Below are 27735 nucleotides of genomic sequence, written 5' to 3' on the forward strand. Positions count from 1 at the left end.
TAAGAATTTCTAAGGCATTGTAGACGGATTTCATGCATGAAGCTGCATTTTTTCACAAAACTATTTGCCTTTTAAATCATAGGCATCTTAAAAAGTATGGCTATTAAAGGAATGAAATGCGGTTTGAAAGTTTTGCGACTGCAGAAAATAATCACAGCTATGGTCCTTGTATTATGGAGTTCGTATCCTCAATACCAGTACAGTTCGCCCATACTTTTTAGGCTTTTCGTCTCTCTTGTACTGGATAGGTAGAGGTCGCATGGCAACTTCGGCGATCAAACGATACTGGTCGCAAAAAGCTTCAGGCCATACGCGTCATTGCTTAATGCCGGGTTTCATTACGGTAGTAAATAATTTAAAGCACTTGTACATGACCTCTTACAGTGTTGCGTGAACCTTGGTCTTTCACATCGAATAACGTCGTCGATAACGAGCTCGTTAAGGACCCAACACGCCAACGACGTATCGCTGGCATTCGGCAACAATACCACCTGCCATTGGTCACTCTCATCAATCCATCACACACGAGCGATTTGCCAAGCCATTTGAACCACCCCTTCGAACGCCAGTATGTCGGCTAGTTCTTTCATGTTTAGCAGCAGCGGCACTTGATTTGCGTATGTCGACTCCTGGCAGAGATACTTTCTTAGGCTAACCCAGAGGAATTATCTACATTACGACGAAAAAGAAGTAATAAGAGGTTCCATTTGTGATCGTGGGATGGTTCTAATCGCGGTATCGATAGTGTGTGCCAAGAACATTCATATTACTACTTGTCACACCTGCAGATACCGGTATACACGTCCACAGATGCAAATTATCGCGAAAGATGCTAATCTGCATCCGGCTGTTCAGGTTTGCTACATCGCACGTGTATTAATGTTGGTAGAGAATTCCGCGGAAACGTTGTCCACACTGTAACATTGTCGCTTCCACCATTTTTATTGCAATAACGTGAGCAGAGTTTTGTTTTACCGTTTGACTTGCATACCACCAAGAGTGCAGTACATTCGTCCTATAACGCAGAAAACGAGACTACCAGGAAAGTCCTCCCGTACCCTCTCACCAAAAATGCGGTTAGTGTGTACAGGGTACAGGGCAAGTCGCTGCTGTAAGGGCAGAAATTATGCCTGTGAAGACATGCAGCAACTGCTGGTAAGCTGTACCAGATTATTTCAGTTACAGTTGTGATTTCATATACAGAACTAGTAGTAGTGTGAACGAAAACAAGAAAAAAATTACCAGTAAAAATGCTCTAAAGTGAATTCCTTTAGAGCTATGAGCATTTGTTCATCTTCGTTATTGTGAATTTCCGATTAGATTAGATTAGTTTCTCGTTCCATAGATCCGTGCTGAGGAAATCCTCGTGGATGTTGAAAGCTGAAATAACAATACTAATAGTATGAAAATATACAATACATCATTTGTTTCTATTAAAAAATTCGTCAATTGAGTAGAAGGAGTAGGCCACTAGTAAGTCTTTCAGGCTCCTTTTAAACTGATCTTTATTTGTAACTCAATTTTTTATGTTTGCTGGCAAATTATTGAAGACGAGTGTTCCTGAGTAGTGGACCCCTTTTTGCACTAAAGTAAGTGCTTTTAAGTCCTTGTGCAGATCATTTTTGTTCCCGGTATTGTATGAGTGAACTGAGCTGTTTGTTGGAAAAGAGATATATTATTTAGGACACATTTCATTAAGGAGTAAATATACTGAGAGGCAGTAGTTAGTATACCCAGTTCTTTGAAGAGGTGTCTACAGGACGTCCGTGAATTTGCTCCACAAATAATACCCATTACACGCTTTTGGACTCTGAAAACTTTTGTTTGACTTGAAGAGTTACCCCAAATTGTTATACCATATGACATTATGGAATGAAAGTAGGCAAAGTATGCAAGCTTTTTCATTTTTACGTCGCCTATGTCAGCCAACACTCGAATTGCAAATACAGATTTGTTAAGGTGTTTCTGCAGTTCTGTGGTGTGCTCCTCCCAGCTGACTTTATTATCAAGTTGTAATCCCAGGAATTTAAAACTGTCAACCTCTTCTATCTGTTCTTCTTCATACTTTATGCATATGCTGGGTGGAAACCTCTTACAGGTTCTGAATTGAATACAGTGAGTCTTTTCGAAGTTTAATGTCAGTGAGTTGGCTTTAAACCATTTATTAATATCCATGAAAATATCATTAGCAGATCTTTCTATAACTACACTCGACATACTATTTATAGCAATACTTGTGTCATCTACAAACAAAACGAACTCTGCTTCTGGCAGTGTAACTGATGAGAGCTCATTAATGTACACAAGAAAAAGCAGTGGCCCTAAGATGGATTCTTGTGGGACACCACATGTAATTTCTTCCCATTCTGTGATGACTGATCACTTAATTTACTAGTCCCTTGCACTGACACCCTTTGTTTCCTGTTAGCGAGATATGACTTGAACCATTTTGCAGCACCGCCCGTGACACCATAGAATTCTAATTTATTTAAAAGGATGTTGTGGTTCACACAATCAAATGCCTTTGACAAATCACAGAAAATACCTGCTGCTTGTAATTTGTTATTTAATGAATAAGTACATATTCACTGTAGGTGTAAATAGCCTTCTCGATATTAGAATCCTTCATCTGAACTGTGTTCTTGATCATATGTTATCAGATGGTCAGATGGTTGAGAAGCTGCCTGTACATTACTTTTCTAAAATTTTTGAGAATGCTGGCAAAAGTGAAATCAGTCTGTAGTTTGATGGTATCTCTTTATCCCCTTTCTTGAATAGAGGCTTAACAACTGCATATTTTAGCCAGTCAGGAAATGTCCCAGTTATAACTGACTGGTTACACAAGTAACTTAGAATCGTACTAAACTCACAAGAACATGCCTTAATTAACTTTGTTCATATTTCATCATAACCATTAGAATGCTTTGTTTTTAAAGATTTTATTATGGAAGTTATTTCTTTTGGCGAAGTGGGTGACATTTTCATATACCTGAAGCTATTTGTTAAGGCTAGTTTTAGATATTCAAGGGCATTATTTACTGATCCTGACAATCCCATTCTATCAGTAACGGATATAAAGTACTTGTTAAATAGATTTGTCACACTATGCCCATCGGTTACTAATGTGCCATCTACCCTTAATGCTATTTGCACCTGTTCCTTTCTGGTTCTACCAGTCTCCTCTTTCACTATATCCCATATTGTTTTTATTTTGTTCCCTGACATTGCTATCTTCTTCTCGTAGTGCATTTGTTTAGATGTCTGAATTACATTTTTAAAATATTTTACAGTATTCCATGTATTTAGCTAAATCATCAGCGTTGGAGCTATTCTTGGTCGACAGATACATTTTCCTTTTTGTCTTACAGGAAATCTTTATTCCTTGTGTAATCCATGGTTTTATTATAGACTTCTGTTTAATTTGAGTAACTTTTAGAGGAAAACAGTTTTCAAACATGGTACTGACATTGTTCATGAATGTGTTATATTTTTCATTCATGTCATGAGCACAATGAACATGTTCTTATAGCTCTTAAAGTATGCTTTACACAGCCCATGTTCGCTGGACATTTCGATCTTTTAGTCCAATCCACCAAGCAAAGAGCTTGCAGTAGATGAGTTGAACAAGTGCTAATAACTCTTAAATATGCAGTTTCGACCATCGTCAGCCGTCTTCAGACCACCTCGGCCTAGTTACTGTGTAACGCGTAAACTTTGTCGTTGTGTATGGTTGTCTCAACATTTAAAAAAAAAAAAGTATTTCGTAATGGTGAGGCGTTCATATATAGTGCCGAAATTGACAACTACATTAAGAATAACCTGAAAATAATCTGAAGTGGCCGACAGCGACCGAAATCAGTAATCTCCTGTATTAAATCGTAATTGTCCCTGAAACAAGTAATTAGCTACAATAAGTTCCGATAGACTCACACAGCACGTGTACCGATACCGTCCTACTCTTGGAAGTGTAGTAGAAATTGATGAGCTCTTATGGAAGAGAAGAGTCCACTTGGGGTTTATTTGAATGGTGAGCTCGGCCACTGCATATGTCGCTTGGCCTTTTCATACCGCTGTATTTGAACACTACTCTGGTCAATGCCGTGTGGGGCTACATGTTTTCCTCCGACGGCTGTTCAGTGTTTCTTTCACTCCTCTCGCGATACACTTCCCCTCTCGAGACACGAACAGTCTACGAACTTCACCTTTCCAGAAACACTTTTCCAAAAGTTAGCGTTCATCTCTTTTTGAAACTGGGCTAGACCACTTTCTTTAATTATTGTGACCGTCTTTATCGACTGGCCTATTAAAGCTCGCGCTCACAGGAGATCTTGCATACACCTACCTTACGTAGCATTAGCTCCTCTATCATAAGAGAGGCTCCTCCCCACAAGTTGGCCAAACCAAGACATCAGACCAAAGTTTTGAATTGTTTAAGCTTTGTCTTAAGAAACTGGGTCACGGTGTTATTCCGGAGTTCTGCAGGTTAATACACTTCATCAAACCGTCTACTATGAATAGAATTTAACAAACCAGCATTCGTGCAAAAGAGAAACATGTATAATAAATATAAATTTAAGTGTTAGTCTTCCCTGAAAGTGTTTATTTGGGAGATAGCCTTCTATGAGCCAAATGTGTAGAAGAAAAATTACAGACAAGAGAAGAATTTAAGCTTTTGAAATGTGATGAAGTAGTGGTATAGTAGTTACGCAGATATATGTAGGTTAGACTTGCGTGAACAACTGCATCAGATCAGTCTTTGTACTGATAGCTATGATAAAAGTTATTACAATGGGACCATTAAAGTTTTTTGCTAGTCACATGATTCAAAATTAGATCTTCGACTTTTCGAGAGAGGTTGCTTTCACAGATTAGACCATCCGAGCATTGTATCAGCCTCAATCAATTTACGACTGCGTGCTGAAAAGTAATTCCTCCGAATTTTTATGTGAAAATTCCTAAAGCTTATTAAATAAAGCAAACATTATTAACATTATACGTCTTTATTCTTCATCTCTACATATTTATTTCTCCACATAGTTAGCCTGGAATACATACAATATATTCGCAGCTGCAAATATGGACAAGCATGAGGCGTATAATTGAATGACGAGAGTGAAAATTTGTGCCGGACCGGGACTGGAGCCCGGATTTCCAGTTTATCGCAAGCCGTCGCCTTACCGTGAGGCTATCCGAGCACGGCTCTGGGCCAGACCCAACCATGCATATGTCGTCAACCATGTATCTACAACCACTGCATCGTACTTCTTAACAAGAGAGGCAGTGCAATATCGTATCATGTAGTCACCCTAGCGACGAACACTTCTCCCAAGGAGTGAACAGTTTGTTGATAGCGTCAATAGAGAATGTTTGTCTTTCTTGACAGAGCGACAACCTCACCACTGCTTGCACCAATTCATCACTACCAAAGTGGAGTCTTCGAAAGGTTTCTTTAATCGGATGTGGCCAAGTCGGGACTCTGTAGAGAATGATCGATGACAGTGAACGCTAGGTGGCGGCTAGTTGCAGACGTCGCAGCGCTCGCGTGTGGTGTGGCATTGTCATGCTGAAGCAGAGAGTGCTTAACGTGTGGAAACTGGATTATAACACACTGTTTCTCAACCATCGACACATAACTACGTTACACACCGCCATGTTACACGCTACAACAGTTCGGAGCCTCCAAGCGGCAAAGGGCTGCAAATATGTAGACGTGAAGAATGAAAATAATGTAGAATATTAATAACGTTTGGTGCTTTAAAGAATTTCTCTCTTCCATTTGATTAGTGCAGTGCGTTGTGGTGGCGTTAAGCCAACTCCTTCTGTTAACTAATCGCTGTTGTACTATTCCTAAGTAACTGGAGAACTGCTGAGGGAATACACATCCTCCTGGATAAAAAAAAGTCCGAAGAAATTCAATAATTTTAAGATACTGGTTCACGTTTGTGAAAAGAACAACAGTTTATTGTAATCTACCTAAGTTACCATCAAATTACATTTGGGTTCTATATTTTCGTTATGAGGCTCTTTGGTACTACGAGCAAACACCAACTGTCAGGTACACGCATTTTCTGAAGACTGCTGTGCAATGAGGTGAACAAAGTGAGACCAGTGAGAGTGGCAGGTGATTTCTTTTCGTGTGATAAGATTCGTTTGTGATGTTACTGCGACCAGGACGGTCGCGGGGTAGCAATGACGGAATTCGCGACCGGACCCGCGGAGAGGCCCGCGAACGACAATACAACGGAAGAGGACGGACACGACGAACGTAGGACGGAACGAATACAAGACCGAACAACAGTCACAAGGAAACAAACTCGTACACGAACCAGGAAGTAAGCAGCCTAGCGCAAAGCGAGGTGTAAACCAACGTAAGCGAGATTAGACTGACTGGATGAGCTTTTTTTTTTTCTTTATTGAATTTCAATTCCCCCCCGAAGGGGGCGGGCTGGCAGCAGCTTAGTATACCGCTCTTCAGCCTACAGACTTTGTTAAAAAGATGAAGAGAATAAATAATAAAAACAGGCGATAAAATCGGAGACTTAAGAGTAACATGGCGAAAAACAAATCGTGGAACTTAAAACAAAGAACAGAGGGAGGATAAAATACATACGAAGCAGACAGGTAAAACAATAGACAGACAATTAAAAAACATGGCGACAGTCTGATTTCTGTTCACAAAAGATATAAAATTCACACCTAGCGACAGCATGGTTTCTGTTCGCAACACGAGAAAGACGAACAACACTGAACAGTCACTGAAACACTGCACTAAAAAGTTGGCAAATGTGACATACCACAGCCGAGAGCACGTGGGGGGAAAACTGGACAGATGATGGGAAAATAAAAAAGGGGGGAGGAAAAGCGAAGGGGGGGGGGAGGCGGGAAAGGAGCCGATGGAGGATGAGGACCCATAAGAGGGGTGGGGGGTGCTGGGCAGATGCGACAGGGAGTGGGGAAGGCAGAGGAGGGGAATACAAAAGGGCTCGGGGGGGGGGGGAGAAGGGAGGTAGGGAGAGGTTTGGTAGGGAGAAAACAGGATGGAAGGGGGGAAAGGGAGCCCAGGGAGAGGGCGGAGGAAAGGAGGGGGGTGGGGATCAGAGTTGATGGGAGGGATAAATGGAGGGAGACAGGGCATCATCCGGGAGGGGGAGTTGATGGAAGCCACCTTGGGAAAGGAGATGAAGGGTGTAGAGATGGAGGGTAGGGGAACTGGCTGAGCGAGAGGCAGGCGCTTAAGTACGCTATCGGGGGCGCCGCTATTGGCTGCTGGGACCACGTGTTCCACTTTGGCGCCCCCACACTAAAAGCAGGCCAGGAGCCGTGCGCCGCCACAGCTTAAGGCGCGATGGTAAAGAGACCTCTATGGGTCTTCGACGTCCATGACGTCTGGCGCGGATTCAAATTCCACGGCGCGCGGTACCAGACTTTGCTTCATTGACTAACAGACTGGTAAAAGTAGTAAGTCCGAGTCACCTACATGATTTTCAATAAACGTCAATTGTCATAAGAAAGACGTGGAGGCCACTTTACTTGGTAAAGGTAAATATGACTGGAAAGTGGTCTGGCTGCAAGTAGAGAAAAGCCTTTCTAACTGCTGCGGCTCTACGAAGGAGAAAGTGGCGGGTGGAAAGTGAGGGTGCCAGCGTGCGCTCGCCACGGCCACCTCCTGTCCACGGTATATGTCCCACAGGTACACGTTTTGATAGCAGCCTCATTGGACCTGGGGACGTCCTGGAGGGAGTGGAAAGAGAAGAAATCCCCAGCCCTATCTAGGACAGAACTGGGGAGGTCCAATGCTAGAGTCCAGGTGTCTGCCCGGAGACCAACACGACCACTTCCTGAACAGAATAGCTTTACAATTAAATTTTTAATTTCAGCAAAGGACTTGAGGGAGAGATACTCTACTGTAATGGACACACGGAATGGCATAGGCCATATACTGTTTTAACGTATACCATATATATAAATATATGTTTACTATAGAGAGGATACATTTTTAACGTATATCTCAGAAAATGCCTGACCAATTTACATCAAATTTTACTCAATACTCTGAAGAAGATTCTGCGTGACATGGGCTACATATGTTTATTGTACGGGGTGTTGAAAAAGTCTCTCCGCAGTGCCGTATGATTGTTAGCCGCGCGTTCCGTATGCCGCAGTGAATACACCAAAATGAAACTCTCTGCAGTATCGATGTGCATTTATTGTTTCGTTGAAAAATATGGGACCCACAATCCGACGTCTAGAAACTGCAGTCCAAACTCCTGTTTTCACAGAATGAAGTGGTTCCTCACGAATACACAATGGATTTACAGTACACCACATACGAGAATTTGCGAGTTCATGTACCCGGCTAAATGAAACCACGTCTCATCAGTGAAAAACATTTCATTAAGAATATTCCTTCCATTTTTTTGAACGAAATTTTTGAACCATCGACAATAATGCAGTTTCCTGCCATGATCAGTGTTTTTCAGTTCTTGCACGACTGTCACTTTGTATGGGAAAAAGTTTTAAATTTTTCCTTACAGCTGTGTGAGCGTTCCGACACTAGCATCGATTTCCTGGGCGAGTTTTCTTACTGACTTGATCGGACTCGTGGACATTTTATCGGAAATATCGACTTGTTTATCCTCAGACAAAACGCTAGGACGACCACTTCTCGGTGCACATGTCACTGAACCCGTACTTCGAAATTTGTTAATCAAATCTCGCACAGTATCGCGATGTGGGAGTGTTGTCTCCGGGAAAACTGAATTAAATATATTAACTGAATCTGTGTATTTACAGCCAGCTTTGAACCTTTGTTCGACTAAAAATACACGTTCTTCGATGGTTAGCGTTTTAACACTGACAAAAACGAAACAAACGAACAAAGGAACTAAACTTGAATGTTCACGTCAACACGTAAGACACACACCAATGATATTACTTACGCTGGCTGAGATAAACGAAACAGTGGAATGTTGGGAGAGTCCACTTGAAGGGAAGTAACCCAGGCAGGCGAACAATCATACGCCACGTGCGGCTAACAATCATCCGGCACTGCGGAGAGACTTTTTGAACACCTCGTATATAATACATAAATGTATATGTAATGTACAGATGGATAACGTTGAGAATGAGGAGGTGGAAGAGATGGACAAAGGGAGGGAGAGGAGGAGGGCAGAGAGAGGGGATAGAAGGCGGTTCAGAGTTATAGCCAATTGCGATATATGTTTTGCAATTGCAGAGCATTGCCCGGTTTGCGAGCTCAACTATACAGAATGGTTTTCAAAAACTTTCAGCTTAAGCTATCGCCTTTTGCGCCGCTGGAACGCGATGTACAGAGAGGTGACTGACCTCCTTCTGGTCGCGGAACTTCCAGCGCAGGTACTCGGCCCTGTTGATGACCTGGCCGCGGCCCTCGCCGTACATCAGCACGCCGAACTGCTCTCGGATCAGCTTCTCCACCTGCAACGAGTCGCGCTCTCGTCCATCATCCGTCCAGTGGTAGAGCCGAAACACAGTAGCCGCAGGCAACGGACTGTGCAGGCAGTCTACCGGCATTGTGAGTCAAAGCTGTTATCATAAGTACGCTAGATTCCCAAGAAATAGCTTTCGGTACCATTAAAGAAGATCGTTGAGAACAAGAAAATATGGGATGATAAGGGTATGAGAGGTGGGAATAAATAAGAAACATCCAAATTGCTTGATACCCCACCTTAACGTCCTTGATTTTTTTTTCTTTTGTGTATCATTTACCTTTCATCAGCAACATTACCAGATGCTATGATTTGCTACCCAGCAAATACATATAAAACAAAAGTAAGTGAAATACAAGAGGTTGACAATGAAATTACAGCACAAAACTAGTAAAACTCCGAAACAAGTCTTAATTTTAAATGTGAATGGTGTTAAAACATGGCTGAAATAAAAATAATAAACTGGCTGCTTTGCATTTTTAAATTCCGTAATTTCATTTTTGTTGTAACTGCTCAGGCCAAGTACAAAATCGAATAATACTAATTATTTGGTGTTAAATCGAGAGCGTTCTGTGGCCATCGAAGAAAAGTTTAGACCAATTACCGAGCCATAGCATGGTCATTTACTAACGGAATCATGTAAACAATGTACAGAGAGATCTAAAGAAGCTTTGTATGGTCCAAAAAGTTGCCCATTTTGAAAGGAGAGATTTTCTCAAATTTCATCAGGATTTTAACTGTTAATAAACTATAGTTTAAAACCGTGGCAGATTTATTGGTGAAAAACTTCTTCCATCGACGAATTTCTTTCTAGAACAACATTATCTGTTTTTCATTTATCTTGCTCATAAGAAGAACTACGCCTTATCTTTTACAACTGAATTTATGTTGTTGGCTTCAATCAAACATAGTTCACCTAATAGTGTTGGGTATCTGCTGCTGTATGCGGAGCAGTAAAAGATATTATTTTTTGCTTGACTACCAGTATTTTGTTTTGAGAAATGTACTGTTCCATAGAATTATTTTTAGATTACCTTAACATTCACAAATTTACAAAAAAGAAGCATGTAGACTGAGGACATACTTTTGCGTCTCCTATCATTGTGTGTCCACTGGTTCGACAGTAAGCACCTTTGGAGCCGAACTTTTTGGATAAGTTTTCAGTTAGCTGAATGTCACAACCTTGCTGTTCTCTGGATTTGGTCATTATGCTGAAAACCTTACTGTATACCGCACTTCACCCTGCTGGTACGTTAACTGAAAGATCGTGGGAACAGTAGAGAATAGCGACTGAAAGGAATTCTCCACTCGGCAGGGAGATTGGATGCTCCCTTCCTTATTAAAACACTGCCAGTTTTGCTCAAACAACAGACCCTCCTCAGTCAGAATGTTATTAATGCCGGGGGATGGTCTACTGTTTGACCAAAACTAGTGATGTTTCAATGAAGAAAGCATATATTTCTCTTGCAGCAAACCATGACTTTTGAAGACATAGTTTCTGTTTACTTTATGACCATCTGTATGAAACTATCTTCTTGAGGGTGACCATGTCCTTTCTTCTGTTATACGGTAGGACTGGCATGTGCGATTTATTGGTTGTTGGTTGGTTGTTTGTGGAAGGAGACCAGACAGCGTGGTCATCGGTCTCATCGAATTAGGGAAGGATGGGGAAGGAAGTCGGCCGTGCCCTTTCAGAGGAACCATCCCGGCATTTGCCTGGAGTGATTTAGGGAAATCACGGAAAACCTAAATCAGGATGGCCGGACGCGGGATTGAACCGTCGTCCTCCCGAATGCGAGTCCAGTGTCTAACCACTGCGCCACCTCGCTCGGTACGTGCGATTTATTCCTGTACGCGAATTCCTTATGCAGTATCATGCATGTGATTTGGGTACATTCACTCTGCAATGTTCTTATGTGTTCCTTTATTGCCCGCATCTCGTGGTCGTGCGGTAGCGTTCTCGCTTCCCACGCCCGGGTTCCCGGGTTCGATTCCCGGCGGGGTCAGGGATTTTCTCTGCCTCGTGATGGCTGGGTGTGGTGTGATGTCCTTAGGTTAGTTAGGTTTAAGTAGTTCTACGTTCTAGGGGACTGATGACCTAAGATGTTAAGTCCCATAGAGCTCAGAGCCATTTGAACCATTTTTTTGTTCCTTTATTAAAGTGTCTAGCAGTCATTCTAATATATCTGGAGTTGCAACTATTACTTTTTAGTTCACACATCCTTGAACCTTTATACTTATCTTTCTCGAGTGTCATTGTTGCTTTGTCAATTTTTACTGTACTAATTGTGTATTTCCCACATTGTGTTAGTATCAGGATCAGAAACTCAATAAATTCGTAATTTATTAATTAAGGTTTCCAGCAGAGTTTAATAAAACATATTTATTAGTGACTAGTTTCGAACATTTTCGTTCATTCTCAAACCACCTACCTCCATTAAAAGGTATAAGTTATTAACGAAACAAGAAATACAAAATTTTCAAATGTTTTGTATGCACAGATTACAGTACTGCAATAAATATTTTATGACATACTTGCATTTGTAATGTTTGACTGTAAGATATTTGTTTTTACAATCATTTTCAGAAAAAAAAACAGAAGACCTTGAACGACTAGAGATAGGACGTTTATATTCACAGGACATGTACATTAATATGTTCTGCAGAAATGATTAGCGTTTTAGTCACATAGATTCAGCACGTATCCTGTTGCCTAATAGACAAAGGGTCCGCCATGGACCCTCATAATTTGTTCCATGCCTGGCATCGAAGGCTATAAGGCACGAACGGCGTCTTGTGGTATAACCATCCATGCTGCATTCACCTGGTTCCAAAGTTCATCTGTGGTGGCTGGCATTGGGTAACGGATTGCACCCGGACCGGGCTAAAGGCTGACATCCTGTGTCACAAAGAAGGCACGTGGTCGTGCATTGTCTTGCAGAAAAATGGCGTCTGGAGTATTGTACAGAGAAAGGGTATTACTGTAGATCGCAATATGTCACCCACGTAAGTCACATTGGTTACAGTGCCATGGACACGCACCATAAGGCCTTGAGCTGACGCTGTATGTCTTGTGCGAAAGCAGTCATTGTCATGCCGCTCCCCCTGTCTGCGGCGAACAAATTTAGAAGCTGGATTTGTCCGAAAACACTATATGATGCCATTCCTGTCCCCAGTGACGTCTTCCATACACCATTGCCTTCTAGCATCTAGCAAAGATAGGTGGAGAAGTGGACGACGCGCACGTAACCCATGCCGTAATAACCGGCGACGGACTGTCACTCCTGATAGTGAACGATGAATTACACTGTTCCACTGTTGCGCCAGGGTCGAAGAGGACGGAGATCTGTCCTGAAATGCCATTCGGATGAGGTGTCGATCTTCTTGAGGGGTGGTCTGGGTGGTGTGAACTGCCCCATTTTATCGTATTCTACAGCCTTCCGTGAACCATTCTGCGCACACCCGTACTCTGCCAATTCACTTCGTCCCACACGAGCACCAATTTCCCGGATGGATGCATGACATACTCTTATGTCAATAATGTGCCTTCTTTCAAACTCACTGATTTGGCGGTACGATTCGCGCATACGTCTGGGAGCATCCTCCACGTCTGCATCCCACTGATCCATTACCTTCAGTTTTCAGCCACAACGAGAGCCGCATGCACATTTTACCAGTAGGTGGTATTGCCCCACGATATCGATGTTTACCTTGAACCCGCGGACTGAAATGATTCAAATGCTAATCATTCCTGCAAAATATATTAATGTAGTTGTCCCGTGAATATGAACGTCCCATCTCTAGTCGTTCAAGGTGTTTTGTTTTTTCTGAACATGAGTGTACATCAGATAGTTATGGGAAATATTATTTGTCTGCATTAAAATTGTCTTAGTACATTCAAAATTCGATATGGGTCTCCAGTTTCTTGTACATAAAAGTTTGACAGGAGCCTTCAGTTGTTTATTTTGTGTTCATATGCTTTGTCTCTCCAGAGGTCATAATGTTACAACTAAATACACAGATAATGTTTCGAAAAAGGTCACAGATATTGTCGAATTATTTTATAAATTACTGAGCTGTCATCACCCAGCTGCTTTAATGAATCAGGAATCATTTTTAAAAAGAGAAGAATTTTTTTAAAATTTGGACTGCCCGTTCATCGGTCGCCCGGCTCGTTTATCTCCCGTTTATATGTTTCCCATTCTTCAACTATGTCTAACTTTATTCCTTTAGGTGCCACGCGTAAAATTTTCATAGTATTTTCAGTACTACATGCTGAATGTTTTGTGTTTCGCAGGTTATGACCGAAAGCAGTCTATATTATTTGACTGATATGTTCCTTGCATATAGTTATAAAATTTCGACCAGTTTAGTCTATATAAAAACTATCACATGTTCAACATTGTAGGCTCTACACTTCGGATTCATTATAATTATTTTCAAGTTTTAAAATTTTATGTCTTAGTTTAAATGTCAGGCAACGGCCTTGCCGCAGTGGTTACACCGGTTCCCGTGAGGTCACCGAAGTTAAGCGCTGTCGGGCGTGGTCGGCACTTGGATGGGGACCATCCAGGCCGCCATGCGCTGTTGCCATTTTTAGGGGTGCACTCAGCCTAGTGATGCCAATTGAGTAGCTACTCGACCGAATAGTAGCGGCTTCGGTCAAGAATACCATCGAAACGACCGGGAGAGCGGTGTGCTGGCCCCACGCCCCTCCTATCCGCATCCTACTCTGAGGATGACACAGCGGTCGGATGGTCCCGATAGGCTACTCGTGGCCTGACGACGGATTGCTTGGTTTAAATATTAATTGGTCTGCTGTTAGAAATGCTATTTTGTACTGCTTAGGGAAAGCATACACTAAGTTAACCGTAATATGGCCATAACATTTCAATTTAACAAACGGTTTTTCTTCTTTACGTGAACTTTTTTCACTTTCGCATTTTTTGGGAATCTAAGATCTTCACTGATACAGTATCTATGTATTTAGTTGTAACATAATGATCTCACGCGAGACAGAGCACCTGAACACATAATAAACAACTAAAGGCACTTGTCAGTGTTCTATGTATAAATAACTAAAGGTGCCTATCGAATTTTGTACCAAGACGTCATAATACAGTCAGATAACATTTGTTATATGGATCTGATGTAAAAACAAATGATTTATTACTTACAAACATTAAAAATGGAGGCATGTCATGAAAGGTTTATTGTAGTACTGTGGTCTGTGCACACAAAATGTATGAAAATTTTGTATTTCATGGTTCTTTGGTAAAATTGTACCTTCCAATATAGGTAATGGTTTCGGAATGAACGAAAATGTTTAAAACAGGTCACTAAAAAACATTGTATGCAACTCTGAGGGAAACCTTAATAAATTACAAATGTAATATTTGTTTTAAAGGTTTTTTTTTTCTTTTTTTAATTCGGGTTTAAAGATGTTGCTACATAAGTGGGTTGTGATGTGTTCTGTGCGACACGTCCTAGAGCGTCCCTCTGTATAGTCAGCGGCTACGCACCTCGGCCTGGCCGCCCACGTTGTAGGCGTCGACGAGCTCCCCGCCCTTCTTGTAGTCGGCGAGCCGGTAGAGGAGGCAGCCGTCGCAGCCGGACGCCTGCGAGATGACGCGGTCCAGCACGGAGCCGTCGTTGGTGGCGGCGTCCCCGGAGCCGCCGCAGCAGCGCGACGCCGACGAGCCCATGCGGTCCGCCTCATCCTCACCCTCCTGCAGGGAAACCGACTCAGCTCACTGGCCGCCCCCCTGCACCAGGCAGCCCTGCAGGACAGCTGCGCGACACACACGAGCGAGCACTGCGCGCGCGCGGCCAGTACACGATACGAGGTCTGTTCAAGGAATACTGGGACATTCGTAATTTCGCGCCAATGGTGTAATGAGTAGAAAGTTGTATCCCACAGTTTGCGAAATTCGAGATAGCAAATTTAGAGGGTGTATTGGTACGTAAGAAAAGCACTGACAAAAACATTAGCGCCACCGCTGTAAGCGTCCGCAAAAGATGTATTTTACTATGACGGAAGATGGTAACAAATGAGGGAAACCTCGTTTAATTTTTTGTCAATTAATAGAGGGACTCTGTCTGTAGTTCTCGAGTGGAGAAGACGTATTTCTGTAAGATGTGTGTGGTAGCCATTTGTGTTGTCAATTACAATTATTATTGGAACAAAACCAAGGAGCTATTCAGTTATCTTCAGCGCAATACGTAAACGTCATGCCACGAGTGCCGCCTCTATCTGAAGAATAAGTCCGATAAATGAAAAATACGTTATATTCACAGTCAAGAATGATAAGTTTTGTGCCGGAAGAAGAAGAAGTATTTACACCGAAGTGTGTTAATCGCAACAACATGGAAGTAAGTTCACGTTAAAACAGACTCAAAGGAGAGAAACTATAAAAATGCAAAATTCGGGCATTAATTGAAAATAATTGATTTTTGGTAAAAAAATTAATCTCTTTATTTATGTACCTTTTATTAATGTCTATATTAGCACAAGGGGCAACGCGTCTGCATTAAATTTTGCGTGAAACTCAATACAGTTTTTACAGAGACACACCAAATTATGAATGCTTAAGCCGTACTCGGTGTTACGAATGCTTCACACGGTTTAAAAATGGGCGGAAGGATGTTAAACATGACCCTCGTTCAGGACGCCCTTCGGCGTCTACCGACGACGCTCATGTTAGGTACGTCAACGAAATTGTGCATGCCAATCGAAGACTGACTGTCCGAAAGACTGCAGAACACTGTAAAATTTCAGATGGATCGTGTCATGATATTCTGACACAGCATCTTGGAATGCATCATGTTGCCGCCAACTTCGTACCACGGCTCATCAACGAAGACTAGAAAGACCTTCGCCTCGCAATATTGAAGCGCTATTGGATCCCACAAATAAGATGTTCCTTATGAGAATCATAACTGGTGATGAGACATGGGTCTACGGTTATGATGTTGACACCAAGGTTCAATCTTCACTATAGGTCGGGAAAGGGTCTCCAGCTCGTCAGGTAAAATGTCAAAGCCATGCTCATAGTTTCCTTTGACTTTCAAGGATAAGTTCATCACGAATTCGTGGCACAGGTACAATACGTTAATCGATGATGTCATCGGGACGTGTTGCGATGCCTGCGAGAAAATGTGAGAAGGAAACAGCCTCTGGAACCGCGCGACCGCTACGGTCGCGGGTTCGAATCCTACCTCGGGCATGGATGTGTGTGCTGTCCTTATGTTAGTTAGCTTTAAGTAGTTCTAAGTTCTAGATGACGGATGACCTCAGGTGTTAAGCCCCATAGTAATCAGAGCCATTTGAACCATTTGAAACAGCCTGAAATGTGGCGAGACAATTCATGGCTCTTGCATCACGATAACACACCTGCACATTCATCCCTGTTGGTAGGTGACTACTGCACAAGAAACGAAATCACTGTGAGCCATTCTCCATACCCTCCAGACCTGGTCCCTGCGAACTTCTTTTATTTCCAAAGTTGAAAATCCCATTGAAAGGATGAACATCTGCAACGATAGACGAGATAATAGAAAATTAGCAGACGGCGCTTCGCACGATCCAGCAAGAGGCGTATCAAGAGAACTTCCGGAAGTGGAAACGGCATTGGGAGCGGTGTATCAGCTGTGGAGGAGAGTATTTCGAAGGATGCCATGCACAATAAGTAAAAGATAAACGTAGAAAAATTTTGTAGACAAAGTTCTGGAATTCCTCCTACACTTCATCATCAAAGTTATTAGACGATCCAAAAGTCAAAGAGTGCTTACGGACAGACCTCATGCAGCGCAATTCAGTATAATAGGGAAAAGAGCAAAATGGAAAGAGAAGAGGTGAGTCGTCATATGTATGGACCGTGAATGAATGTCACTCTTCAGTTTTCAGGATGGATGTCGCCGCATATTCGCGTGGAGGCAACTGGTAATCGAATACAAACGAGGTCGGTGAAGGTGGGGTCCTCACTATGGGAGGTAACATCACAGTTGCAGGTGTAACCTTTACTTCGCCATCCTTCCAAAAAAATTCCGAAGATGGTTTTATTCCTGGCGTAAAAGTGGCGTCAGCGCAGTAACTACGGTGGCGGCTTGAACTAACAACAGCAAGCAACAGATCAGATGTACATTCGAACATTCAGTTATAAGCAGGCGGTGTTAAGTAGTGGACGTGTAGGCGTACCGTCTCAGTATTGTTGCTTCATAGATCGCGTCGTAGCAACATCTCTAAATGGAATATTCGAGACATTTTCAGAAATATTTTGAAGAATATAAAAGTGTGTCCAGAATTTGTACAGCACCCTTTTATTCCGAAATAAAAACAATGACGTGTGGATGCCTCTCGCCACTTGATTAAAATGTAAATGGCGAACATTTATTTTCCGGATACAATCACCGATGGTTAGACTTGGTGTTACCGGTACGAACCTACCACAAAAGGGCGAGGTGCAGAATGTTTCTCTGATGGTTCGCCAAGACCGAAGAAGGCGCGAATGTGAAGAGTGAGCTGAGCAACATCCCAAACGTGGATTTTTCTAACAGTCACGTGGTCGTATTGCCTCCCGCCGAACTTGGTATTGCCAATATTAAAACCAATATTTTAACTTTTCCCTATTTTTTTTATCAATCCAGTCTCGAAACTTTTGGACAAACGGGTTACCGCTGCAGCCCAAGGGAATATATATACTGCAGTTACAGGACTTCTTAAGATGCAGTGTTGGTGCAGGTGATAATAGAGCTGGCCTCACGGATGAGTTTCTCACAGCTTAAGATACCAACAGCATGGCTGACCAGCGAAGTTTGTGGCTTTGAATAACCGGTCTAGTAACGCGTCTTCCATCCCTCCATTCATATATTTCTCAGCAGTCGATGGACTGACAACCGAACTCTTAATCACGCAGTGGAGACCATGCTTCTTCACCTCTTACACTTCCTTTTCCGACGAGAGTACAGCACCAAAGACATTAGAGCGAAGACAGGTAAAATCAGTCAGCTTTCAGGCGCCTTCAACTGTAGAGCCTGTTAGTGATTGTGAAACGTCCCCTTAGAAAAATTGGTGAATTACTGTGCTGGTAAATCCCTTACGTTATTTGATTTTCAAACAGCTGAGCAGAACTGAACGTACTCAGACATTTCGCTCATTACCTATTCTGATCAACACTAAACTGAGACACACAATATTTTTAGCGCAACGGAATCTGACTTTCAATAATCCCTACAAAAGAATGGCCCTGACTAACATTAACCTATACCTTTCACAAATCATTTACCTCACAAAAATCTTCGTTACTCGAACTACTGCAATACAGCGAGCGCCACTACTGCCAGCTAAATAAAAGATTCAAACTACTGAAGGCACTATAAATGGGACTTTCATATTTACAAGACATGTACATTAGTACAGGGTGTTTCAAAAATGACCGGTATATTTGAAACGGCAATAAAAACTAAACGAGCAGCGATAGAAATACACCGTTTGTTGCAATATGCTTGGGACAACAGTACATTTTCAGGCAGACAAACTTTCGAAATTACAGTAGTTACAATTTTCAACAACAGATGGCGCTGCGGTCTGTGAAACTCTATAGTACGATATTTTCCACATATCCACCATGCGTAGCAATAATATGGCGTAGTCTCTGAATGAAATTCCCCGAAACCTTTGACAACGTGTCTGGCGGAATGGCTTCACATGCAGATGAGATGTACTGCTTCAGCTGTTCAATTGTTTCTGGATTCTGGCGGTACACCTGGTCTTTCAAGTGTCCCCACAGAAAGAAGTCACAGGGGTTCATGTCTGGCGAATAGGGAGGCCAATCCACGCCGCCTCCTGTATGTTTCGGATAGCCCAAAGCAATCACACGATCATCGAAATATTCATTCTGGAAATTAAAGACGTCGGCCGTGCGATGTGGCCGGGCACCATCTTGCATAAACCACGAGGTGTTCGCAGTGTCGTCTAAGGCAGTTTGTACCGCCACAAATTCACGAAGAATGTCCAGATAGCGTGATGCAGTAATCGTTTCGGATCTGAAAAATGGGCCAATGATTCCTTTGGAAGAAATGGCGGACCAGACCAGTACTTTTTGAGGATGCAGGGGCGATGGGACTGCAACATGGGGCTTTTCGGTTCCCCATATGCGCCAGTTCTGTTTATTGATGAAGCTGTCCAGGTAAAAATAAGCTTCGTCAGTAAACCAAATGCTGCCCACATGCATATCGCCGTCATCAATCCTGTGCACTATATCGTTAGCGAATGTCTCTCGTGCAGCAATGGTAGCGGCGCTGAGGGGTTGCCGCGTTTGAATTTTGTGTGGATAGAGGTGTAAACTCTGGCGCATGAGACGATATGTGGACGTTGGCGTCATTTGGACCGCAGCTGCAACATGGCGAACGGAAACCCGAGGCCGCTGTTGGATCACCTGCTGCACTAGCTGCGCGTTGCCCTCTGTGGTTGCCGTACGCGGTCGCCCTACCTTTCCAGCATGTTCATCCGTCACGTTCCCAGTCCGTTGAAATTTTTCAAACAGATCCTTTATTGTATCGCTTTTCGGTCCTTTGGTTACATTAAACCTCCGTTGAAAACTTCGTCTTGTTGCAACAACACTGTGTTCTAGGCGGTGGAATTCCAACACCAGAAAAATCCTCTGTTCTAAGGAATAAACCATGTTGTTTACAGCACACTTGCACGCTGTGAACAGCACACGCTTACAGCAGAAAGACGACGTACAGAATGGCGCACCCACAGACTGCGTTGTCTTCTATATCTTTCACATCACTTGCAGCGCCATCTGTTGTTGAAAAGTGTAACTACTGTAATTTCGAAAGTTTGTCCGCCTGAAAATGTACTGTTGTCCCAAGCATATTGCAACAAACGGTGTATTTCTATCGCTGCTCGTTTAGTTTTTATTGCCGTTTCAAATATACCGGTCATTTTTGAAACACCCTGTATGTTCTGTGGAAATGATTAGCATTTGAACCATGTGAGCCCATGAGTTCAAGGTCAACATAGATATCGTGGTGCAGCACCAGCTACTGGTAAAATGTACATGCAGCTCTCTTTGTCACTACAAACCAAAGGTAATCAATTAGTGTGACTTGAGCAGACGCGCAGGATGCATCGTAGATGTATGTGCGAACTGTACTGTCAAATCAGTGAGTTTGAGGGAGGGCACATTATTGGCACGAGAGAATGTGATGCATCCATCTGGGAAATTGCCGCTCATGTGGGATGAAGTGATCGGGCAGTGCAGTGGATGTGTGCAGAATGCTTCGCGGTAGGCCATAGTACATGATGAGATGGGTCAGGTTGCACCACCCAGACCACCACCCGAGAAGATTGACACCTCATCTGAAGGACATTGCAGGACAGATCTGCATCCTCCTTGACTGTGGTGTAATAATGGAATAGGCATAGTTAGTAAATGAAAGATTTTGATAGAGAACAAACAATGTATTTACCCTAATAGTGTTCAAAAGTCATAATATATATAACAGTTCATGACATCCATTCTTACAAATGTACTGTTTCTGATGGACACACGTCCAGATCATCCGCTGTCAAAAATCCTCCATCTCACTTCCCCACATCCACCACTGGCTGGCGGCTCAGCTCCAACTGCGCAACGCTACGCGCTGTTACCAGCCAACTGCCCAACACTACAATAGCAAATTTCAACAATGCCACCCAGCCACAGACTGCACACAGCACAGCCAGTGATTTTCATATAGAGCGCTACGTGGCGTTACCAATTTAAAAACCTAAACAGCCTACTTGCTATTGTAATGCTGAGTCTAGTGGTTTAAGAAGATCTGTAACATGCAACTTCTGTTTTTGGTTCTTATCAATATAAACAGTGAATACCTTATCTCTCAATTATTGCCGGGCCTTACGCGGTACAGAGCTGCATATTCTTTTTTGTCCTAGATTAATGACAGACAGTCGACCGAGCACTACATCTATAGTGCGCAAGCCACCTTATGGTATGTGGCGGAGGGTACTGAGTTTACCAGTCACTCTCCCTTTTCTTGTTCCAATCACGATTGGTTCGCGGGGAGAGCGATTGCTAGTAAACCTCCCTGTAAGCTCGAATCTGTGTAATTTTACCTCCATCGTATTTTCGCGAGTTATACATGGGAGAAAAAATGTATTGGTTCACTCTTCTAGCAATGTACGACCTCCTGTAACAGTAAACCATTTTGTGATGCAGAATGTCTTTCTTGCAGCGTTTGCCACTGAGTTTGCAGAGTGTCTCTGTGACGCTTTCCCACTTACTAAATGAACTGTGACGAAACGTGCTGCTCCTCTTTGGACCTTCTCTATATCCTCTGTCAATCCTATCTGGTACGGATACCAGACTCACTAACAATATTCAGGTAATGGTCGAACAGATTTTGTATGCCACCTTCTGTGTGGGTAAACAACACTCCCAGAGGATTCTTCTAATGAATCTGTCTGTCATGTGCCTTACCTGCGATTACTTTAGTATGCTCATTCCACTTTAAATCACTTTGTCAGCACAGTCCCGTGACGGATTCAACTGATTGTTCTGCAATCGTGTGATCAAACAATAACGGACAGGTCTCTCTGTCTATTTATGCGCCACACGTTACATTTGTTTACGTGTATAGTTACCAATCGGTGCACTAAGTGGCTGGCTCTGAGCACTATGCGACTTAACTTCTGAGGTCATCAGTCGCCTAGAACTTAGAACTACTAAAACCTAAGTAACCTAAGGACACCACACACATCCATGCCCGAGGCAGGATTCGAACCTGCGACCGTAGCGGTCGCTCGGCTCCAGACTGTAGCGCCTAGAACCGCACGGCCACTCCGGCCGGCCCGCTGCACTAAGTGTCGATCCTCTGTAGGTCTTCATTCCGCCACGACATTTCAGCATTGTGTATTATCTTTATACGACAGCATCATTCCGAAATCCTGACGGAACTTCCGACGTTGTCAGCTAGGTCATTTATACATACCGTATTGTGAAAACAATGGCCCTACAACATTCCTTTGGGGCACACACAAAGTTACTTTTACGTCTCAAGATTTCTCCCCGTTGAAAATGACATGCTGTGTTCTATTTGCTAGAAACTCTTCAGTCCAGCCACACAGCTTCCCGGGTTTCGTGGACGAACTGAGTGAACTGGGTTTCACACTTTTGTTGTTTTCGGAACCCTTGTTGATTCCTACAGAGAATAATTTCCGTCTCCAGAAATGTCGTACTATACACGCATAAAACATGTTCCAAATTTCTACAACAGATCGACGTCAGATATAGTGTTGTGTGTGTGTTCGACGATGAGCAAGTTCGAAGAGGAGCAAGTTCTTTCGTATACTCTGTGTAGAAAGGTAGTGGTATTCCGTCAGATCTAGTGGCCTTTCCTCTGTTGAGCGACTTCAGTTTGTTCTCCATCCCATGTTCACTTATCACGACGTCAGCTATCTCGAATGTAATTTCACCTACTTTTCCTAGTGCTTACGAACACAAAGAGATCTTTTAGCGTCTCTGCAAAGCTGCCGATTTGAAGCACCGCTCCGAAGACTGTGTGGGCTGCTTGACGTCTACATCTACACGAGTACTCTGTAAGCTGGTACACTGTGCACGGCAGAAGGTACTTAGTGCCAATAATCAGGAACATTCCATGCTATATATTTGGTATAAATATGATTTTCGCTTGTTGCACTAAACTAGTTCTTGCATGAAAAAGACGTTCTAATAATTGAAAGCACACGTGAGAGGGCGGATTAAGTCAACGAAGCGAAGGATAATGTTGGCGAATTTAATCATTTGTATATTCGCTTTTGAAAATAAGAGCATTAGCTTGGATCTGCATGAAAATGAATACAGCGATAGATGAATATGTGGTGTTGATGAGAAGCAAATCACAAATTTTAGAGAGGCAATTACCGGGGAAGGCGGACCAATCATCGTAATAACAGGTATATTTAGCACAATTTACGAATCGTGCGATTTTCACAATAGTTTTCAATGAAGTACGAAATAAACAGGGAATCATAACAATGTTCACCATATTTCACTTAAACTGTCAGAGTTTCGGGAAGTTTGGAGGTTCAGAACGATGTGTGGTACTTGAAAGATTTTAGGCTCACAAGGAGAAAGGACGAAAGTGCATTAGCAGGAGCAGATGGCGCTATAATTGCTCCGGAAGAATTTAAATCTAGCTCTCAACTGAACAAGGAGTTTCTGCTTGACGTACAGCAAACTCAACAGGAAATGAAGAAGTCAACTTGTTTCTGAATAAACTTAAACATTTGTTTTTGAGTGTTCACTGACTTCGAATTTCTACATTTCTAAGTCTGTTCAAACATTGACACAATGTGACATGCTCCATAATCTATCTAGGAACCGAATACAGATTTTTCATTTAGTTATACGGTGTAACAACCTTTAGGGAGCATTGTGATCTTGTTTGTTCAGGCGTGTGTCCTCATTTCGTGCAGATGACTGTTATGGATAATCTGTTTTATTGCGCTCATTTCTTTAGAGTCTTCAAAGAGACATAATATAAGCGTTTTTTTAACATTGCTCTGCAGCATGTCATATTACGCTGGTGAAATTACAAGACTAGTTGCAAAATGAGACACATATGTTAGTATCTTTACAATTTATTGCGAATTTGTATTTGTGATTTACGCTTTTCATTTTAAGAGCAAGGTATCCCCATGTCTCCTTAAGTCTCAAATGCCCCGGGGAAATAAAAATTTTTATATGATTTAATTTTTTTCTCATATCACTATCTTTCCCAATATGTCATTCTATAAGACAAACATGTAATCCAAAACTCTTTTAAATTGGAAACCTTAGAACAAATGTGGCACTAATTTTTAAATAGATCATATGCAATTGTTATTCTCTACGTTAATAAATGATCTGACAAACAAGCTGAGCAGCAGTCTGAGGCTGTTTGCTGATGATGTTGGGCAGGTGTCGTTGAGTGACTATTAAAGGATACAAGGTGGCAGACTAAACTTCACTTTGGCGTGATGAATGGCGGCTTGCTCTAAATGTAAAACATAAGTATGTTAATACAGATAAGTAGGAAAAATATCCCGTAAAGTTCGAATACAGCATTAGTAAGGTGCTGCTTGACCCAGCCGCGTCGATTAAATATCTAGGCCTGAAGTTGAAAAGCGATATGAAGTGGACCAAGCAAATAGGTACGGCAGTAGGAAAAAGCGAATAGTCGACTTCAGTTCATTGGGAGATTTTTAGGAAAATGTAGCTCATCTGTAAAGGACGGAGCCTATAGAGCACCGGTGCAACCTATTCTTGAGTACTACTCAGCTGTTTCGGACCCCACCACGTCGGATTAAAGAAGGCATCGAGACAACTCAGAGGCATGCTGCTAGGTATGTTGCCGGTGGGTCTGGTCAACACGCAAGTATTACGGTGGTACTCCGTGATCTAAAATGGAAATCCCAGGAGGGAAGACGACGTTCTTTAACAAAGCAGAACTGAGACTATTCAGAGAACCCGGCATTTGAAGCTGACTTCAGAATTATTCTACTGCCGTCAAAGTACATTTTGCTTATGACCACGAAGACTACATAAGAGGAATTAGGGCTTGTACAGAGGCATACAGACAGTCGCTTTTCCCTCGCTCTATTTGTGATTGGAACAGGAAAGGAAATGACTATTAGTGGTACAGAGGAGATTTTTTGAATTTTGTGATAAGAGCTTATGGGACAAAACTGCTTACGCACTCCTTAATCTAACTTTAACTTACGCTAAGGACAACACACACGCCCATGCACGGGGGAGGACTCGATCCTCCGATGGAGGGAGCCGCGCGAACCGTGACGAGGCGCCTTAGACATTGCGGCTAACACGGGGTGTGGTATAGAGTACCCTCCCGTATGCACCATACTGTTGCTTGAGCAGTATGTATATAGATGCTGATGTATGTGTCAACTTACTGTCCAGTTAATGGAGCTATACATTAATAGCCCTTATCATAATATTATTTACCGCAGAAGGAGAAAATATTTGTGGTTCACGGTTAATTCTCTATTACTTAATAAATTCTGCATCAGTCAGCATATTGAATTTGAGTATGCTGAATTTTAGTGTCTCAGTATTATGTTGTATCACTACGTTAACCTATAAATAGTACACTATCTGATAAAAAATATGTGAACACCTATTAGTGGACGTCAATATCGGATGCGCCTACCCTTCGCCTTTATGACAGCGTAAAGTGAGCCTGTGACATTTTTAGTGAGATGTCTGCACGTGCCCCTGGAGTGGCCGTGCGGTTCTAGGCGCTACAGTCTGGAACCGCGAGACCGCTACGATTGCAGGTTCGAATCCTGCCTCGGGCATGGATGTGTGTGATGTCCTTAGGTTAGTTAGGTTTAAGTAGTTCTAAATTCTAGGGGACTGATGACCTCAGAAGTTGAGTCACATAGTGCTCAGAGCAATTGAACCATCTGTCTGAACGTTTTTCGAGGAATGGCAGCCGAAACCAGAGTAGATAGCGATGTTGGACGCTGATGTCTGCAGCGAAGTCGACGTCTTGACTCATCCCAAAAGCGTTCCGTTCGTTTCAGGTCGGCACTCACGGAAGGGCAGGGCCGTCCGTTTCAGACCCTGCTTTATGACAAGTTTCATTGTTGTACTGATACAATCATCTGTTCCTCTACTGAACGCAATACAAATGATGGAAAATATTTTCATATCCTTCTGCATGTAGCGTTTTGTTAAGCGCGATAATGGGACCACACTGTGGCCACCAAAAACACCCTCGTAGCGTAACACCACCTCCTCCGTACTTCACTATTGGCACTACACATGATGGCACGTAACGTTCTCCAGGTATTCGAAAAACCCAAAAGCTTCCATCGGATTGCCATGGGGTATAGCGTGATTCATCACTCCAAATCTGCTGTTTCGGGTCGTTTGCCGTCCAGTGGCATCGCTTTTTACGCCACCTCGTGCATCGCTCAGCAGTTATAACGTCTTCAAATTTTGACATTAAAGACTGCGTCAGTTTTGTAACTTATTCCCAAAATGTCTGAAATCTACAGTAATTATTTTTCATCAGAGACGTAGTCTGAACAGTATAGCAACCATACGTGACAACTGCAGTCATAGATAATAATATCTTTACTTGTCCTATAAAAGAAGCGGCCGTAATAGCCGCTACGTCTTCTGTCTGTGTTACTTTTGTTTTTTCTATTTTTGCATAAAAAGTCTTTAGCGTTGAGAACGTATGTATGTTGTAATTGTTAATATGTGTATGAAATGTTAGCCTTGTTGTTATCCCTCACTTCAGTGTTCTGCACATTTAAACAATTTCTAGCAATTTATAGGTGCCGCGCCGCCAGGAAACAGAACATCGCTGGCGTGCAACAATGAGCCGCCATTACGCCACAGTTTCAACTGTTACAAAATATTTCATGTCTTTTTCCACAAAGTAGTTTGTAGCATTTCATTTAATAATAGCTTGCATAGCAAAGAGTTATTTTGTTACAGTGTCACTATCTACAGGCCAGGAGAGCAGTGTGCTGACCACATGCCCCTTCATATCCGCATCCAGTGTCGCCTGTGGGCTGCGGATGGCACGGCGGCCGGCGGTACCGTTGGGCCTTCTTGATCTTTCGGGCGGAGTTGAGCTGGTTTTTCAGTCATATTTTACAATATTATAGATCCAAGTTAGATACAGCAGCTTTGGCCTTGGTGATGAACGAAAGTACCTTAAAATATATACATTGTTCAGGCACCTTTACGACAAAAGTGAACCCACCAACAAAAACCAAATGTAAAATCTATATTTTTTTCTCTTTACATATTCTTGTTTCATTGGATTGCCTACGGAAATATGAAACATCCTGGCAGATTAAAACTTTGTGCCGGACCGAGACTCGAACTCGGTCAAGTCCTCTACCAACTTTTTTGTTGTTGATTGTACTGTTTCTCCTGGGTGGACATGAATGTGAAATGTATAGATTACATGTTTTACGGTAACTATTGTACTAGTAACTTGCGAGTTTTATCAAGGAACAGTATATTATGCTACAATGCATGCATATTCCTTGGAAATGAGATTCTGTGTTTGAACTCTGACCAGTTTTGTCACGAATACTATTCTCCTTCTTGGCTTATGATCTGGACGCGTTCTGTAAGCAGCGTTCAACGAAGGTTCATCTTTCTGTTTCAGCCAATGTAAGATATTAACAAAACTGAAAATAGAGTTGTTTGTGACTTAAAAACTGTCCGTGGTGAAA

General features: G+C 42.5%; 1 protein-coding gene across 1 annotated transcript in view; it reads right to left on the bottom strand.

Annotated features, from left to right (window-relative positions):
• Positions 1-15172, bottom strand: part of LOC126187336 (transient receptor potential cation channel subfamily V member 5) — a gene marked incomplete at its 3' end in the record, with an annotated part of 212325 nt that extends 197153 nt beyond the window's left edge. Inside the window, exons 1-2 of the mRNA XM_049928398.1 lie at positions 14990-15172; positions 9346-9456 (exon numbers count right to left, since the gene is read on the bottom strand). Coding sequence (XP_049784355.1) covers positions 9346-9456; positions 14990-15172 — 294 coding nt within the window. The remainder of the gene's footprint in view (positions 1-9345; positions 9457-14989) is intronic.
• Positions 15173-27735: the final 12563 nt, after the last annotated feature.

The sequence above is a fragment of the Schistocerca cancellata genome, chromosome 1, assembly GCF_023864275.1.
Source record: "Schistocerca cancellata isolate TAMUIC-IGC-003103 chromosome 1, iqSchCanc2.1, whole genome shotgun sequence".
In the NCBI taxonomy this organism is placed as follows: domain Eukaryota; kingdom Metazoa; phylum Arthropoda; class Insecta; order Orthoptera; family Acrididae; genus Schistocerca; species Schistocerca cancellata.